This window comes from Mesoplodon densirostris, chromosome 7 (assembly GCF_025265405.1).
Source record: "Mesoplodon densirostris isolate mMesDen1 chromosome 7, mMesDen1 primary haplotype, whole genome shotgun sequence".
Lineage (NCBI taxonomy): Eukaryota > Metazoa > Chordata > Mammalia > Artiodactyla > Ziphiidae > Mesoplodon > Mesoplodon densirostris.
The window spans coordinates 120,574,478-120,592,723 of NC_082667.1; the positions used below are offsets into that span (position 1 = coordinate 120,574,478).

Below are 18,246 nucleotides of genomic sequence, written 5' to 3' on the forward strand. Positions count from 1 at the left end.
CATTTTTCCTGCTAAAACTGATATTGATTTTTTTAAAATAAATTTATTTATTTATTTTTGGCTGCATTGGGTCTTTGTTGCTGCGCACAGGCTTTTCTCTAGTTGCAGAGAGTGGGGGCTACTCTTCGTTGTGGTGCACGGGCTTCTCATTGTGGTGGCTTCTCTTGTGGTGGAGCACGGGCTCTAGGCGCGCAGGCTTCAGTAGTTGTGGCACGTGGGCTCAGCAGTTGTGGCTCACGGGCTCTAGAGTGCAGGCTCAGTAGTTGTGGTGCACGGGCTTAGTTGCTCCACGGCATGTGGGATCTTCCCAGACCAGGGCTTGAACCCGTGTCCCCTGTGTTGGCAGATGGATTCTCAACCACTACACCACCAGGGAAGCCCCTGATACTGATTTTTATTTTAAAATTTTAAATTACAAATTAAAACAATAAATGTGATTGGTTTTGTTCCTCAACTCTGTACAAAAACAAAGTAAGGAATTTTTTTAACTTTACCCCTTTAGTTATATAAAAGACTCTGACTAATTTCATTTCTAAATACAGAACAGAAAGATTTGCATTTTAGCAGAGGAGAGTAGGAGGAAACATGAGGTGGCTATAAATTCCTGACTAAAGGATTCTAATACTAGAGTGGGTTATAATAAAAAAGACTACAGAAGCATCTCTGCTAAGAATTTTTAAATGATCTGAGCTCTTATTTTTCCAGGATGAACTAGTACTATTTGATATGAAGCTTAAAAACTAGTACTATTTTAAGAGAACACTTATTTATATATCTCTCATAAAAATTAAATTATAATAACTACATATTCTTAGAAATTCAGTAACATCATAAAGTTCTAGAAGTCTGAACATGTAGAACCTTAATCTTAACAGTGTGAAAATACTTTTCTTGAAATTCTTTCTTTCTTTTTTTATTAGATTCAAATGTAATCATATTCAGTTTGATGTCAAATAACCGTCTGCAGTTTATGAAGCTATGAAGTTTGGTGTGGAACACTGATATGATCAGAGTGGGTTTTGTTTGTTTTTGTGGGTTGTTTCCCCCCACTCCCCGCCCCAACATTTTCTTTTGCAGGAGCTGGAGGGGCAAAGCTCCATATTTGAAGAAGACAGAACTAATAATAAGAACTCTTTATTTAAAGGCAGAAGTCTTAGAAGCCTGCCCTACAAAAGACCTGACCTTTGGCATGAGAAATAAGAACATGGGCCTTGCAGTCAGACAGACCTAAAGGCTTGAATCCATTCTCTAGTCACTTCCCAATTTGCAAGGTCTTGAGCAAATGACCTATTTAAGTCTCAATTCCCTCAAATACACAATGAGAATGACTATAATAATACTCTCACTCGGGGTTACTACAATGCTTACATGAAATTACAGATGCCAACCACTGAACTCAGCAAGTGTCAGTAAACAGGAGTTACTTCATCACTATAATTTCTCTGAACACTTTCAGAATCTTCCACGGTACAGGGCTAATCAGACCCTGAGTCAGCTTTCCAAACCAGGTTTGATCACATCTGGTTGTACCTCCTAAATTCAGGGCTGAGATCACTAAGTAAGGCTGCACACAATCACAGGGTCACTTCCTAGTTCTTCCCCCTCTAACTGTCTTATGTGTAAACTTAACCTAAGAAACTTTAGATTTCGGCTCTCTCCTACTGAATATCATATAGTACTACGTAATACGTTAAAAAAGAGAAGTTACAGCCTCAAACCATTATCATATGAGCAACCAGTGCCTCTTTAAAAGTTGACAGTGAAAAAGAGCTCTAAATTCTGAGGTTCCCCCATTTGTGGTTTTGAAAATTAAAATATCAATATTATTTAAGGAGTAGTAGAAAAGAAAAATGTTCAGCTTCTTAACAGGACTAATCTGTGATTCAGAGAAAACTGTGGTCTCCATGTTATCTTTATGAAAAGCATTTATAACCAAGATCTGAAGAAGCACCATATAAATATGGAATACTACCCTAATGGTAAGAAAATCTCTGCAAGAGGAGAAGAGAGTTAATTCAAACATATCACGGATAGAGACAGTTATCCGTACTAATGCCAATGAGGGAAAAAAAGAAAAACAATACTTGAAGATAAAAGGGCAGAAGGGTTACACTTCCTTGTGCTAATTTGAACAGTCTCTTTATACAGTCTACCAAATTCTTTATGGTAAAGCAGTGCTGCTTATTTTCTATTAGTCAATAATTGAGATGCTATTTACCCAGCAGGGAAAAAATTTTAAATGTGATATATACTTGTTGCTTATGAAACAAAGGTATGTTCTTTTAAACATGCAAACTTCTGTACATTAACCTAAGTTCTGGAAAGCATTAAGAAATAAGCTGATTTGAAATTTTAAGATGAGTATTTCCTAAAACTAGGAAAGTAAGAGATAATACCTATGTAGTACGATCTACTTGAAAAAATGATCATCCCTCTACAAACATGACAAACCTTAAAGCTCAATTATTCAATTTTTTGGATAACTAAATAATTAACCACTCACCTAAAAGCAGCCACGGAAGCATGTGCCCAAATGTAATATAAAAATAGTCTCAGTGAAATATTCTGAGTATTGCTGGGGTCAAACATTTGATTAATTGATTGAGATGTCCTTACCTCTTGCTGTGGCACAAGTTTTAGGATCAATAATTAAAATTATTCCAGATGACCGAACTTAGCAGTAGATTCGACAGGATACCACGGCTCTACATTCCATGCAAGTGTGCTGAACGAATCATAATCACACTGGCTCAGACCTTATCCACCACGGGATAACTCCAAGTCAAAGCTTCATGTCACTCTGAGGTTCCAGCTCTGCTTTCCGGTCCCCGTTCAGCAGTTTTCTTGGCCCTGTTTTCTGGTCTTTAGTCAAGCCAAGCAGCTTTTGTGTGTGAGAGCGCTGCTTGGAGGAACTTAATCCTCTCTCTCTGCACATCCTGCTTTGCAGCGCAGGAGAACTGCCCCAGCCCAACCACACTTGCAGAACAGGCTTCACCAGTATGACTCCACCCACCAGCTTCACACAGGTGCATATTTTCTGCTCAGAATAACACCACTATGAAATTGATATTCAGTCTTTTATTTTTTAAAAAGTCACTTACTATTCAGTTGTTTATATTTGCTATCCACATGGGAGACAATGTATCCTATAAAAATGATGGTATTTACACCCAAATAAAATAAGGAAAGTAACTGATCAAGCAGGAAGTACTGTCTGTAAAAGGCTGAGTCATTAAACTGGCAGCAACAGGCTAGGAAAACATAACTTTGAATATCTTTGCTGATAATGAGCTGTGACTGTTTCTACTTAGACTGACAAAAAAAATTATCAATTTATACTGCCTCTGTGTGAAAAATTCTGAGATTGGAACGCGCAATTTTTTAATATGCAAATAAAAAGTTTTAAAACCTGACAAGTTTTTTTAGGATTAAAAATCCAGAATTATGCAACAGTATAAATCAACTATACTTCAATACCAAAAAAAATCCAGAATTAAATTTTCCTGATTATGACCTCCTCCCTTTATACACTGCCCAAGTGTTAAAATTGTAGCTCTACTTATATAAACATTGAAAAGATTCATTATTTATACTAAATAACAGTTCTGTGCTGTGTTAACCCAATTAGAATTAGTTGAAGAAATAAATGAATTGGAAGAGATTAACGTATTTTCTGTTCCAAATGACTTTTTACTAATACCAATGTAAATTCATGTTCACATATTTGTTTTTAGTAAACAAAATGATGTTACATGTGCCAGACAGATTTTAAGTACTTTACAGATAGTCTTCATTATAACCCTATGAAGTTGATTCGAATACTATTCCCATCCTAGAGATGAGGAAGCCAAGGCGGCGAAGGATTAAGCAATTGCCAAGGTCAAACAAGTAGGAATTGTTGAATTCAAGATACCCAGGGAGTATTTATCATGCACAGTGCCAAAATCTGCTACTGATCAAATGTATTCATTCCTTCCTTTCTGATCATAGTTCTGAATAAAGAAGTGTTGATAAATGGCAGGCCACAATAAGAAAAACAATGAATTGATGTGATTTCACAATTTGAAAGACCACAGAGAACTCCAGTGTGTGGCAGGAACAAAACATGTTAATTTTTACCAATGGAACAGCTGTGAATTTATGGATTTTGTTGAATGGGAAATGAGGCTCTTAAAGCTTATTCATGGTGGGGAAAGCAAAGCCACCCCTCTTTCCACCCCCTCCTCAGCACTGAAGACAGCAAGGGAGGGCAAGGGAAAGAGGCATGAGAGAGCGAAGGCAGGGGCAAGGGGAGGAGGAATCCATGCTGTAGAAAAGCCACTTGGGGGGATACTCGGTACAACTTAACATATGAGCACAGAGAGGAATAAATAAATTCGACGGTAGTTTGCCTGAGTGCAGGAGAGTGACAAAATGACCCTCACCTGTAACCTAAAGGCTGCACTCTGTGCCTCATAAAAACACAGGGTAAGAATGAGTGTGTGCAAACACTGGTGAAGCTGGAGTGAGGTCAATCTAGTTCCCTATATTGCGACAGTGTCGATTTCCTGGTTTTGATCATGTACAGTATAGTTATGTAGGGTGTTACAACTGGGAGAAGCTGGGTTTTGAGTATATGGGACCTCTCTGTACTATTTTGGTAACTTCTTCTGAGACAATAATTATTTCAAAATAAAAAGTTAAAAAATATGGCTGACTGAAAAGCATTATGCTCTGTCTTCTAAAGACTGCTGATGGCACAGGAGAGGTCACCTGTTATTTTTCTCTTGTAGGAGGTTATCCTGTGAAGGACTAAGATGTATCCATGTGGGCAGTGGGGGGCAACAAGACAACTCACTGGAAAGGCAAAGGCTACCTTCCAATCATTCTGTCATAAAAATTACCCGAAATATTCAAACCCTTGACAGTACGTCTGTAAATTCTGCCAGTTTCATGGCCAAAAACATATCCAGAAGTAGATCACATCTCACTCCTTCCACAGCTACCCTCCTGGTCTAAGCCACCAACACCTCTTGGTGGGCTCATCACCACAGCATACACCCATGTCATCTCCGGTCCTGAACACAGCAAGCAAGGTGATCCTTTACGTAAGGTGAGGCAGGTCAAACAGCTCTGCTCAAAACCTTCCAACGTCTTCCCATCTAATTTTAAATGAAAGCCAAAATCCACACAGTGGCACCCGAGCCCCAAGGAGAATCTGATGCCCTTTCACTCCAGACCTCGTCCTACGTCTTCACTCACTCACTGCTCCAGTCAAACTGGCCTTCCCACTGATCCTTTAACAAGCCCCGACATACACGCAGCTCAGTGTCCTTACACTTGCAGCTCCCTCTCTGGGAAGCTCTTCCCCCAGGTACGTGCGTATCTCTGCTCCTCATCTCCTTCACGTCTCTGCTCAAAAGCCACCTTCTAATGAGCCTGTCCCCAACCACTCTACTCTCCTCTGAAATTACAAGCCCACATGAACCACATCCAGTACTTCCTAACCCCTGTACCAACCCCCCTTCTAGGCTTCATTTTTCTCCAGAGCACTTACCTACCTTAGTATATATATAATGTGTCTGTTTGCCTCTTTCTCTCCCTCTCATCCCACTTGAATACCAACAACAAAATAACAATATTTTTGTCTGTTGTGTTCACCATTTTAGCCCTAGTACTTGGTATGCACGCAATAATTGTCTGACCAGTGAATGAACAAATACGAGAAATGATCAGAAATGGAAAAGTTGCTTTATTTATGGCAAGGATTAGATCGAGCCCACCCCTAGCACTGGCTAAAACATAAATGGGAGTTTAGGAGACATTTTTGATAATTATAGTGGACATTATTCTTGTTCATAATTATTAATCAACTGGTTTAAAACAAACACTATGTATAAAGGATACAAATTAATATAAAATAGAATATCTATCCACGAGCAAAACAATCTAGGTGAAGAAGAAAGACACACAAAAAGTGAAGTATCAAATTCAAAATAACTCATTGCCATACACTATTTCCAAATGAGTGACACAAAGAATAGCTACCGTAGGCTGAAATGTAGTCCCTCGTTACTCAAAACATAGTCTTAGGACCAGTATTATGGCATTATCTGGGAGTTTCTTAGACATACAGAATGTCAGACCCCACCCTAATGAATGATGGTCTACAGTTTTAAACTCTCTCTCTCTCAGGCAGACTGAATGCGCAATCAAGTCTGTGAAGCAGCAGCTTAAGGAGGCTTCGTGAAGAACAGAGTAAGTCATCTCAGGCAGAAGAAAGATCACAGGCAGGGAAAAAGCAGACCCAAAGTGTAAATGAGTGGAGAATAAGGAAACATGTTCTGATGCTGAGCAGAGAGGAGAAAAGGAAAACAGGTTACAAAGAGAAGTGAGTTCTCAGTATTTACGGAGCATCTTAAATTCTAGGCTAATGATTTTGTATATAATTCTGGCACAAAGGGAAATCAGTGAGGTTTTCTGAAGTCAGGGAATACAAGTTCTAAAATTTTATTTTAGTAGTAAATATTAAGATAAAGTAATTCTACAGGCATTAATTGTGCATCCACTGTGCACATATCCTGTGGGGGAGACAAGGATGAATGAGACACACTTGTCAATTGTGAAGAGACTGCAATTTCGTGAGCAAGTGAAACAGCTGCTGTTAGATCTGACTTGAGGACAAACAGGACACGGGCCTAGGGAGAGACGGGCCAGGGAGGGACAGGCCAGGGAGAGACGGGCCAGGGAGAGACAGGCCAGGGACAGACGGGCCAGGGAGAGACGGGCCAGGGAGGGACAGGCCAGGAAGAGACGGGCCAGGGAGGGACAGGCCAGGAAGAGACGGGCCAGGGAGGGACGGGCCAGGGAGAGACGGGCCAGGGACAGACGGGCCAGGGACAGACGGGTCAGGGAGAGACGGGCCAGGGAGAGACGGGCCAGGGAGAGACGGGCCAGGGAGAGACGGGCCAGGGAGAGACGGGTCAGGGAGAGACGGGCCTGGGAGAGACGGGTCAGGGATAGACGTGCCAGGGAGAGACGGGCAGGGAGAGACAGGCCAGGGAGAGATGGGCCTGGGACGGACGGGCCAGGGAGAGACGGGCCAGGGAGAGATGGTTCAGGGAGAGACGGGCCTGGGAGAGACGGGTCAGGGATAGACGGGCCAGGGAGAGACGGGCCTGGGACAGACGGGCCAGGGACAGACGGGTCAGGGAGAGACGGGTCAGGGAGAGACGGGCCTGGGAGAGACGGGTCAGGGAGAGATGGGCCAGGGAGAGACGGGCCAGGGAGAGACGGGCCAGGGAGAGACGGGTCAGGGAGAGACGGGCCTGGGAGAGACGGGTCAGGGATAGACGTGCCAGGGAGAGACGGGCAGGGAGAGACAGGCCAGGGAGAGACGGGCCAGGGAGAGACGGGCAGGGAGAGACGGGCCAGGGAGAGACAGGCCTGGGAGAGACGAGTCAGGGATAGACGGGCCAGGGAGAGATGGGCCTGGGACGGACGGGCCAGGGAGAGATGGGCCAGGGAGAGACGGGTCAGGGAGAGATGGTCTAGGGAGAGACGGGCCAGGGAGAGATGGGCCCGGGAGGGACGGGCCAGGGAGAGATGGGCCTAGGGAGAGATGGGTCTAGGGAGAGATGGGCCTAGATAGAGACAGGGCAGGGAGAGACGGGTCAGGGAGAAATGGGCCAGGGAGAGACGGGCCTGGGAGTGACAGGCCTGGGAGAGATGGGCCTGGGAGTGACGGGCCCGGGAGAGATGGGCCTGGGAGTGACGGGCCCGGGAGAGATGGGCCTAGGGAGAGATGGGCCAAGGAGAGACAGGCCTAGGGAGAGACGGGCCCAGGAGAGACAGGCCCAGGAGAGATGGGCCGGGGAGAGACGGTCAGGGAAACTTTCATGGACAAGAAGATCATGGCCTGAGTCTAAATACAAGGAAAATTTCAACTGGGCAAAATAGGGAGGGGGGCATTTCAGATCGTAGGAACAGTCGTTGCAGTAGGAGCAGAGGGAAAGCTATGAGACCACATGGTATGTGCTGAGGACACAGAAACAGAGCCCAGTGAGTACAGGGAGAAAGGGCAGAACGGGAGAATGGAAAAGGAAGATGGCCGGAAATGACACAGTAAAGTAGTCTGGAGGTATGTTTTATATGTAATGAGGAGCTATGGAAAGATGTTTTTTAATTAATTAGAGAAGCCTTAGAAAGAATGATGGCTGAAACAAAATTAGCAAATTAAGTAGGTTCCTAGAAGCACTTCTCTTCATCTTCCATTCAACACATGTTTTGCCCTAATATCTCTTCTGTTCATCTACAGAAATACATTTTTATTTACTCTTGTTGTAATAAAACCAAAATATTCATTTTTAGAGAGAAAACAATAAATTTTACCTCTATTCAATGTTCCATGGTGGGAAAATTCTGGGTTTTGAGTTAAACAATCGCAAATGAGTGTAATCCATCTGGTGCACAGCCAGGGCTACCTAGGTGTGGACAGTGGTTACTAGGAGAGGTCAGAAGACTTCTGCAAGTTCAGCTATGAAAGCTCAGGCACAGCGTGGAGTTTTCTGAGTCTCAGTTGCTCCACTAGTTAAAAAACTAATAAGAACCTGCTGTATAAAAAAATAAATAAAATTCAAAAAAATAAAAAAAGCTGTGTGGGGGGGACAGAAATACATTCCGCATTCTTAGTACACTGCAGGGCTGTATCGAGATTCAAATTCCCATTTAAATAACAAAAATACAGTATTCAAAAACTCTAAGGCAACTACAAAAGTGTGATGTTATGAATTTTCTGTTTTTCCCTGATGCAGAGTGAGAAAGTATTATCTTGATGTATCCCTTACCATGTATTCGGAGAGAAAACCACCCGGGCATTCTAGCATTTTGGAACTCTTTTAAATCTTACATCAATGCCTCCTAGGGTACTGATTTTCATATCGGATTCTTAAGGTATTTGCCTCCAGAGTAATAAAGTAATGTGTTCAATGGGAAGAATATTCAGTATAACATTCCATTTCGGGTAAGTAAAAACCTGAATGTTTTTTACTTGATATAGAGTGGTCACCTCATACTAAAGTGATGTCAGGAAACACGGTTACAGAAGAGCAAAGTGATGGACATTCAAAGAAAGAAAATGGAAATAATCCAGAAGTAAACAAATGAAAACAAAAGAAAAAAAACTATAATTAGGCAAAACTGCAAATAAAACAACAACAACAAAACACAAAATACTAGAGGACCAGTTTCCTAAAAGGATAATACAAGGACTTTTTAATTTCAAAATTATGCCACGAATTCAGGCTGTGTTACCTTATAAACTACTTGTAACGATTTCATCAGCATTACATCTGATTACTAAGTCTTCCCCCAAAATGAAAGCCTCAGCTACTTCTATGTCTGCTAACAAAAAAATTCAGACAAAAATCTGTGATGCAAACTCTATTCAAGTGACCATCCAGAGAAGCTCCCTTCCTCACCATGGTCCCATGAAAACTACTGCAATTCATTTGTTTCAGTGGTATACTGTGAAATATTTGCATATAGATTTATACCAACAAATAATATATTAAATAAGCACCTACATAAACTAAATAGACCTAGTTTCAGACACTCCTGAATTTAAATGATATAACATAGTAAATAAACATAAGTTGATAAAAAATAACAGCTGATATTTATTAAGTATCCAGGGGCTTTAAATGCCTCATCTCTAATCTTTAAAAGAACCTTGCCTCACTTCTTAGATGAGGAAATTAAAAATCAGAGAAGCCAAATGACATGCACATGGACAGTAACACATGGCACAGGGATTAAAATTCAAGGCTGAGGCCTGTGCTCTCACCTCTTTGAGCTGCTTTTCACATAGGTGTATACATTAAATAAAACATCTGCATTAAATCTGTTATCACAAAATATCTATTTTATGGAGTGGTTGCCTTAAGAAAGACCCTAAGAAATTACCTATTCGGACAGGGTGGAGTGAAGGGTAGATTATAATCTATGTAAAGTAATATATGATCATTGTAAAGGAGTTAAACAGTACAGGAGCAGAGGGAAAAAATGAAATGTCTCTTGTTATAGCTACAATCTCATTCCGCTTTCCAGTTAGGTATGTATCCTTCCTGATCCTCTTCTATGAGTTTACAATGGGATTATACTGTTGTGTGATTTGTTTTCATTTAACAATACATCACAGAAAAAATTCCCTGGGTTAGCACATAGGCTTCTACTTCATTCCTTTTGAGGGTTGCAGAGTATTTCACAGTATGGAAGTATAAAATCTATTTTGAAAATGTAATTTCAAACATTTGTGTATTAAAGTGACATTGTAAGGAATATTTACCTGGATAGGAGGTAAAAAATGTCAAGTGACCAATTCAAAAATGACAAAGGACTTGAATAGACACTTCTCCAATAAGCACATGAAAAGATGCTCCACAGCATTACATTTCTGTATAGTCACCATCTGGATCAACAGAACATTACCAGCACTTCAGAATCCTCTCTCCTACCCAACTACTCACTCTCCTCTCCAAGAGTAACCACTGTCCAAACTTTATCACCACAGAACAGTCTTGAACGGTATGATTTTGAACTCTCTCTTTATATATATGGAATTACCCAGTGTAAGTGTGTGCATAAATCCGGCTTCTCCCACTCCGTATTTATTTTTGTGAGACTCATCCATGTTGCTCCACACAGACATAACTCATTTCATTTTCATTGGTGTAGAAGAATGCACTGAATGAACATGACTTTATTTATTCATTCCACTATAAATATACCTTTGAGTTCTTCAGTTTTTTGACCATTAGGAATAAGGCTGCTATGAACATTCTATACATATACCTAAGAATGGAGCTGCGGGGTCACAAGGTATATATGTGACAAACTTAGCAGGCAGTACCAAGCAGTGCTTGTCCTGCATTATGCTTCCCTGGCAGTGTATGAGAATTCCCACAGATTTACATCCTTGCCAACTTTTGGTATCACTACTCTTAAATTTTAAGCATTCTGGTGGGTGTGTTTTTGTGAGTTAATAAAGTTTTTACTTGCATTTCCCTAAAGACTAATGATGTGGAACATCTTGTCACGTGCTTATTCCGCATTTTGATATTTGTTGTGAAATACCTGATTAAGTTTTCACTCAATTAAAAAAATCAGTTTATCTGTCCTTTTCTTACTGATCCTTTACATACTTTGGTTACGTGACCTTTGTCAAATATGTGTACTGCAAATATCTTTCTCACTGTGTGATTTGCCTTTTTCACTATCTTAATAGCATATTACAATGACATTCTGAACTTTAATTAAGTTTAATGATTAAGCTTCTCAGTTATTATTACTGCTTTATGTCTAACCCAAGATCATGAAAATAGGTCATGAAGATATTCTACAGTATTCTCTTCTAAGTCTTGTTGTTTTACCTTTCATATACAGATCTATAATTCTCCATGACCTAGCAACTTTTATTGAAATGGCTGTCTTTTTCACAATGCTCTGCAGTGTATGAATCAAGCATCTATATGGACACAGGTTTGTTCCTGGACTCTATTCTTTTCCACTGTTCTATCTGTCTATCCTTGCATTAATCTCAGCATCTTAATGAGTGAAGCTTTAACAGTAAGTCTTGATATCTATTATATTAATTTTCCCACTTTTTTGTTCTTCAAAACTGTCTTGTGTGTTTTGGGCTCTGCATTTCTATTACAAATTTTAGGATCGATTTAGAATCAGTCGTCAATTTCGAGAAAAAGCCTAACTCAAAGCTTGGGGCATTACCAGCAACCCTGCCCTGTTGGGCTCTGAACTCCATTTGTTGTTCCGTGAGCGCTGCGACATTCTCTACTCCATCAGCTGACACCCTAGGGGGCTAATGTCCCCATACACTGGGGTCACGTATCTGGATGTCCTTCTTCTGCTTAATCTTAGCTCAGTAATTGTTTACTACCTTGTTAACCCTCCAGTGCTTCAGAGAGATCTTATGTTTTTACATTTCTGTCCAAACTCTCTGTTTGCAGAGGGAGGGTTTGTCTAAGTTCCCCAGTCCTTCATGTTTAGAAGCTCAAGCTTCAAAAGTAAAGCTTTGCTTTTCTTCTCTCTTCACCCTCTCTCCACCTTCCCTCCCCCAAACCCCCTCTTTCTTTCTTTCTGGAAGAAAAGGTGGATAAGGTGGGAAGGTGGGGACTCCACCATGGAAATTATAAAAAAGACCAAATGGTGATCCTAGAAATGAAATACCTGATATGAGAACTGAAGAATTCATTAGATGGGCTTCAGAGAAGCCTGCACAGAAGGAAGAGGTCAACAGAAAGCACCCAAGCTGGAGAGAGGACCAATGAGCCAACATCAAAGACGTAACTGACATGTGCAGGAGGAGGGAGACAGAAGGGCGCAAAACAAATCTCCGAGGAGATAACAGCTGAGAACACGAAAAACGTGAAGACAGACACCATAACTAAATAACTGCTGGGGAAATGCTGCACAGGATAAACACACAGAAATCCTCAGGTGCTTCCTTCCTCTTCCTCCCACCTCAGCTTCACCTGCCATTCAACCAGAACCTGTGGGGACTGAACTAAATGCCAATTTCTTTGGGACAAGTGTCTATTTTTCTTCCTCTTTTCTTTCCTCTTCTTTTCTCCGCCCCCTCCGCCCCACACACGTTCTTTTCCTTAAGGAACCATGGATACATGCTATCTTGGTCAGGACACAGTGACTCATTAGTTTTATTCTTATACACACAAATAATTGGACATATGGAGAGCACTAAGAAGAGTTCCAAAGGGAAAGTTTTCTCTGTTGCCCTTGTTGCGCAATAATATAGGGAGCTTTACGTTGCAGTCTCAAACTATAGCTGCACCTTTCAGATCTGGCATCTAACATGACAGATGGCAATGTTAAAAATAAATAGAACATTAAAGTTATTTGTACTGCAGGCAAAGACAGTTTTAAAGTGTGAAACAAGCCTGAGGCTGACAGAATTCACATCATCCTTTTCAAAATGTATTAAGAATGCACATTTTCCTATGCCAACCCTGCAATGCTGCTCACAAAAGACAAAATACTAGCTTTTGAAGGTGTGCTGTCATTATGTATCATTACTAATTTAGAATTAACAATGCCATACAGGTCTATTAACAGAAACCTATTTTCTAGAACTGTCAATAACTGATTAACTTTCTCAAGTCTTAAAAGTTTTGGACGTTATCACTATTAGAAAATCACTTTCATATTCAGAACATGAGAAAGTATAATATTTGATTGATACAATGTAACATCAATATTAAGCTAATATTTAAAAACAGTATATCTCTGAGGCGAAATTATCAAAGATAAGACTTCATAATTAATAAAAGTTAAGCTTACGCAGCAGAATACATAAAAATAATGCACAAGAAATAACAATAAATTTTTGATGTTGAATTTTAATAACTTTAAAATAGTGACCACAAAAACCCATGATCATCTCAATAGATGGATAAAAAGTATCTGACAAAATCCAACACCCTTTTGTGATAAAATCATTCAACAAACTAAGAATTGAAGGGTGCTTCGTCAACCTGATGAAGGGCATCTATGAAAACCCCACAGTTAAAAACGTACTTAACAGTGAACAACTAGATGCTTTCTCCTAAAATCAGAAGTAAGACAAGGATGCCTGTACTCAGAAATTCTATTCAACAATGTAACATATCCAGGGCAATTGGGCAGGAAAAAGAAATAAAAAACATCCAAACTGGAAAGGAAGAAGTAAACATATCTCTATTCACAGATGATATGATCTTATATTTAGCCTATCCCAAGAAAATCTACTAAAAAACCTATTAGAACTAATAAAATTTCAGCAAAGTTTCAGGATACAAGATTAATACACAAGAATTAATTGTATTTCTGTGCACTTGCAGTGAATAATAAGAAAATGAAATTAAGAAAACAATTCCATTTACAATAGCATCAGAAAGAATAAAAATAAATTTAACAACAGATATGCAAAACTTATACTCTAAAAAAAACCTACAAAATATTGAATGAAATGAAAGGTCTAATAATCAAATGGAAAAATATCCCACGTTCAAGGACTGGAAGACTTAATAAATAAATACTGGCAAGAAGGTAATACTTCCCAAATTGATAAACAGATTCAATAAATCCCTATCAGAATCCCAGCTCTCTTCTCTGTAGAAACTGACAAGATGATTCTAAAATTCATATAGAACTGCAAGGTACCCAGAAAAACCAAATCAATCTTAAAAAAGAATAAAGTAGGAGGACCTCCCAATTGCAAAATTTACCACTAAGCAATGGTAATCAAGACAGGGTGGTACTGGCATAAGAACAGACATAGAGATCAATGGAAGAGAATTGAAAATCCAGAAATAAACTCATATGTCTAAGGTCAACTGATTCTCTACAAGGGAGTCAAGTCAATTCAATGGGGAAGGAATAATCTTTTCAAAAAATTGTGCTCGGACAACTGGATATCCACTGGAGTGGATATCACACCACACACAAAGATTAACTCAAAATGGATCACAGACTAAAATATAAGATCTAAAACTATAAACTTAGAAGAAAACATAGGAGTAAATATTGACTTTGGGTTAAGCAACACCTTCTTAGATAAGACATCAAAAGCATAAGTGGCAAAAGAAAAAAATAAATTGAACTTCATCAAAATTAAGAACATTTCCGCTTCAACAGACATCATCAAGAAAATGAAAGACAAACCAGAATGTGAGAAAATATTTGCAAATCATATTATCTGATATAGGACTAGTATCTGGAATGTATAAAGAACACTTACGACTCAATTAGTAAAAAGACAACCCAATTAAAAAATATACAAAGGATCTGAACGTTTCTCCAAAGATATACAAATGGGTAATAAGTGCATAAAAAGATGTTCAACATTATTAGCCATCAGGGAAATGCAAATCAAAATCACAAAGATATATCACTTCATACCCACTAAGACAGCAATAACCAAAAAAAAAATTAAAAAAGTAACAAGGATATGGAACAACTGGAATTCTCATACACTGCTGGTGGAATTGTAAAACAGTGCAGCTACTTTGTAAAAGTTTGGCAGTTCGTCAAAAGGTTGAACACAGAGTTACCATATGGCCCAGCAATTCTACCCCTAGATATATACTCAAGACATGAAACATACATCTATAAAAAAACTTGTACACTAAGTATTACATTATTCATAATAGCCAAAATGGAAACCCAAGGTGAATGGATAAAAGAAATATTGTATATCCATACAATGGACTATTATTTAGCCATAAGAAAGAATGAAGCACTGATACATGGATGAATCTTGAAAACATTATGCTAAGTGAAATAAGCCAGTCACAAAAAGACTATATATTGTATGATTCCATTTATGTGAAATGTCTAGATTAGAGAAATCTAGAGACAGAAAGTAGGTTACTAGTTGCTTAGGGCTGGAAGGAAGGGGGAGGATGGGGCAGTGTCTGCTAATGGGCATAGGATTTTTTTTTTTAAGTTACTGATGCCATATTTAAACAAGGAAAGAAAACTACAGCCATCACAACCACTAATGAATAAGTATTCACTGAGAAAGTGTTTTTATGTTTAACAAGTTTACCCAAAGAAGGGGGATTTAACAGAGGATAAAAATGCCTTGAGGGCTTCCCTGGTGGCGCAGTGGTTGGGAGTCTGCCTGCTAATGCAGGGGACACAGGTTCGAGCCCTGGTCTGGGAGGATCCCACATGCCGCTGAGCAACTGGGCCCGTGAGCCACAACTACTGAGCCTGTGCGTCTGGAGCCTGTGCTCCGCAACAAGAGATGCCGCGATAGTGAGAGGCCCACGCACCGCAATGAGGAGTAGCCCCCACTTGCCACAACTGGAGAAAGCCCTCGCACAGAAGCGAAGACCCAACACAGCCAAAAGTAAAATAAATAAATAAAAGAAATGCATTTCCATTAAAAAAAAAATGCCTTGAAAAGAGACTGAGAATCCCACGGTGAGGGTAGAGAAGGGCAGAGGGAATGTAATACAATCAGGAGAAATACACTTGATTACTCCCTCCTCCTTCTAAAATCTTTTAGTCTTTGTTTTTATTTTCTTTCCAAAAATTTACATCACATTAAAAAGTTCCAGATGAGGTATTCTGTAAAATTTGTCCAGATTAAATCACCCCAATAAAAACAAAAATTTCCAGTTTTAAATTTTTACCCCCTGTAACACATTGCTCTACATATCTGTAAAATACTCCACATACTTATATAGCACTGTAAATATACTACATAAATGATAACAAATGCTGTTTAAAATAGTTTTCATGTTCACAGGCACTGATAAAATATACATTCCCTTCATTTATTAATTTTCAGCTAATCATACTATCTCCATGTCGGTTCTTTAAACCTGGTATTTTCTTTTATCATTTTATTCAATAATAAGCTACATTCCTACTATATAATTGTAAAAACAAATAATGACAAAGCTTAATGGAGCAAACAGTTCTTAAAATTTTGAATGCATGTAAACCTCTGTGAAATGATCAAGAGAGAAAAAAGAATATATTAAAAATCAAAACCACATAAAATTAAGAATGCATATTATGACAATAAATGCAAAGAATAGCTAGACAAGCTATGTGCTTGACTGGAAGAGAAAATCTGAATCTTTAAGCAGTTGATAAATAATCACATTAATGAAAAAGTGTACTCACCGGGTTTTGGCACTGAGTTGGTCACTGACTGGGGAACTTTCTGATTAATTAACTCAACACAGTGTCCAGGGAAGAGTCCCACCTAAAGAAGAAAAGCAGCAAAGAGAGGATTTTAAACCAGAGAACAGACCAGTGTACGAACACTGCCAATTCAATTCCAGTCATGTGCTCCACAGCCCCTCCCAATGATTCTGTTATTCCAAGACTCTAAATCACTGATGATGCCAATTATACAAAAAATAAAACAATCTGTTGCTATGAGTATATCGAGTTAACGTATTTTATTTTTCTAAATATCTAAGTCTGCTTTCCTAGTTTTACCTTTTAATTTCCCAAACTTCTTTTACACCAATTAAAATATTTAGTCTGATACCAAGTTATGCATGCAAGAGGTACAATTTATACCTGTTAATAATTTACTTTGCTGAAATTTCAATCTAGTTGTGTTAACACCTTTACTGTCAACTTTCATATTTACTGATTTCTCTATATGATTTTTTAAAAAATCAACACTAAACCTCATTCAAATTTTTTTGCAAATTTTCTCTTCTTTCTCTCACAGGTTCCATGAAAAATGACAAGACTAAAATAAATTGGTGAAACAATCGCTCACTTAAAATCCTGGTATCCACTGTTGTTAAAGAGCCCAGTAGTGTGTGGTAAGTGGGAAAGCAAGAGAAGAAAACAACCAATCTCAGCAGTGGTAACAGACTCTGGCTTTAAAAAACACACCAATTTGACCTGGTAGCAGGATTGCTCATGGTGTTAGGTAGATGCCCAAGGAGCTGTATTAGTAAAATACTGAGCTCCAGATCACCCAGAGATACTACACAGCCAACAGAATGGAGAAACAAAGAGCCAGGAAACAAAAGTAAAAAGGGAATTTTTACCAATATTTATAGATGTTTTCTTAGATGGGAATATAATTGGGCTGCCAAGCAGCAGATGTTAAAGCTGAAACAAGAAAACTACATCACTTTGTACATCCCTCTGTTGTCAGACTCTGGGGGAGAAAGGAATGGTCTTCCAAGAGTATGATTCATCGTGAAGTTCTGAGCTGTATAATTTCCATCTGTGTGGGATTATTTTCACATACTCACTTGCTGCATTCTTACTTCAATTTCTTGATCAATATTCTATGTTAGTTCTTAAAATTATGAAGATGTAACTAGTTATCATGAGCTGAAAAGGGCTTATTAACAAATTTCCAGTTTTGTTTGAAAGATTTGAAATTTGGGTCTTAGAGTTCCTATATGCATTGCCTTCCAAAATGATGCTCTAAGTATCTGCTTTTATTGGTGAAATTCTATATCATACTTTACTCAACTTCCTATTTAACTAATAACAAGTAGAAATTCTTCCAAGATTGGTTAGAACCAGACAAGAATCAACTTGAAAAATTATTCTCATTCTCTCTTATGCAAATCAGTTATAAGATAATCACTTATGGTTAAGTGTAGCCCCAGGATTAAGTGGGCCTGGGTTCTACTCCAAGTCTGCCACTTATTGGTCGGGTTTATAACTTAGCCTCTATGTTTCAGTTTCTTCCTCTAAACA

At 39.0% G+C, this 18,246-nt stretch overlaps 1 protein-coding gene across 4 annotated transcripts in view; it reads right to left on the reverse strand.

Moving 5' to 3' along the window:
• Positions 1–18,246, reverse strand: part of ARHGAP32 (Rho GTPase activating protein 32) — a 267,544-nt gene that overhangs the window by 54,651 nt on the left and 194,647 nt on the right. For all 4 annotated transcript variants that reach the window (XM_060103222.1, XM_060103220.1, XM_060103221.1 and 1 more), the window contains one exon: positions 16,690–16,771. In XM_060103222.1, the coding sequence (XP_059959205.1) occupies positions 16,690–16,771 (82 nt within the window). The remainder of the gene's footprint in view (positions 1–16,689; positions 16,772–18,246) is intronic.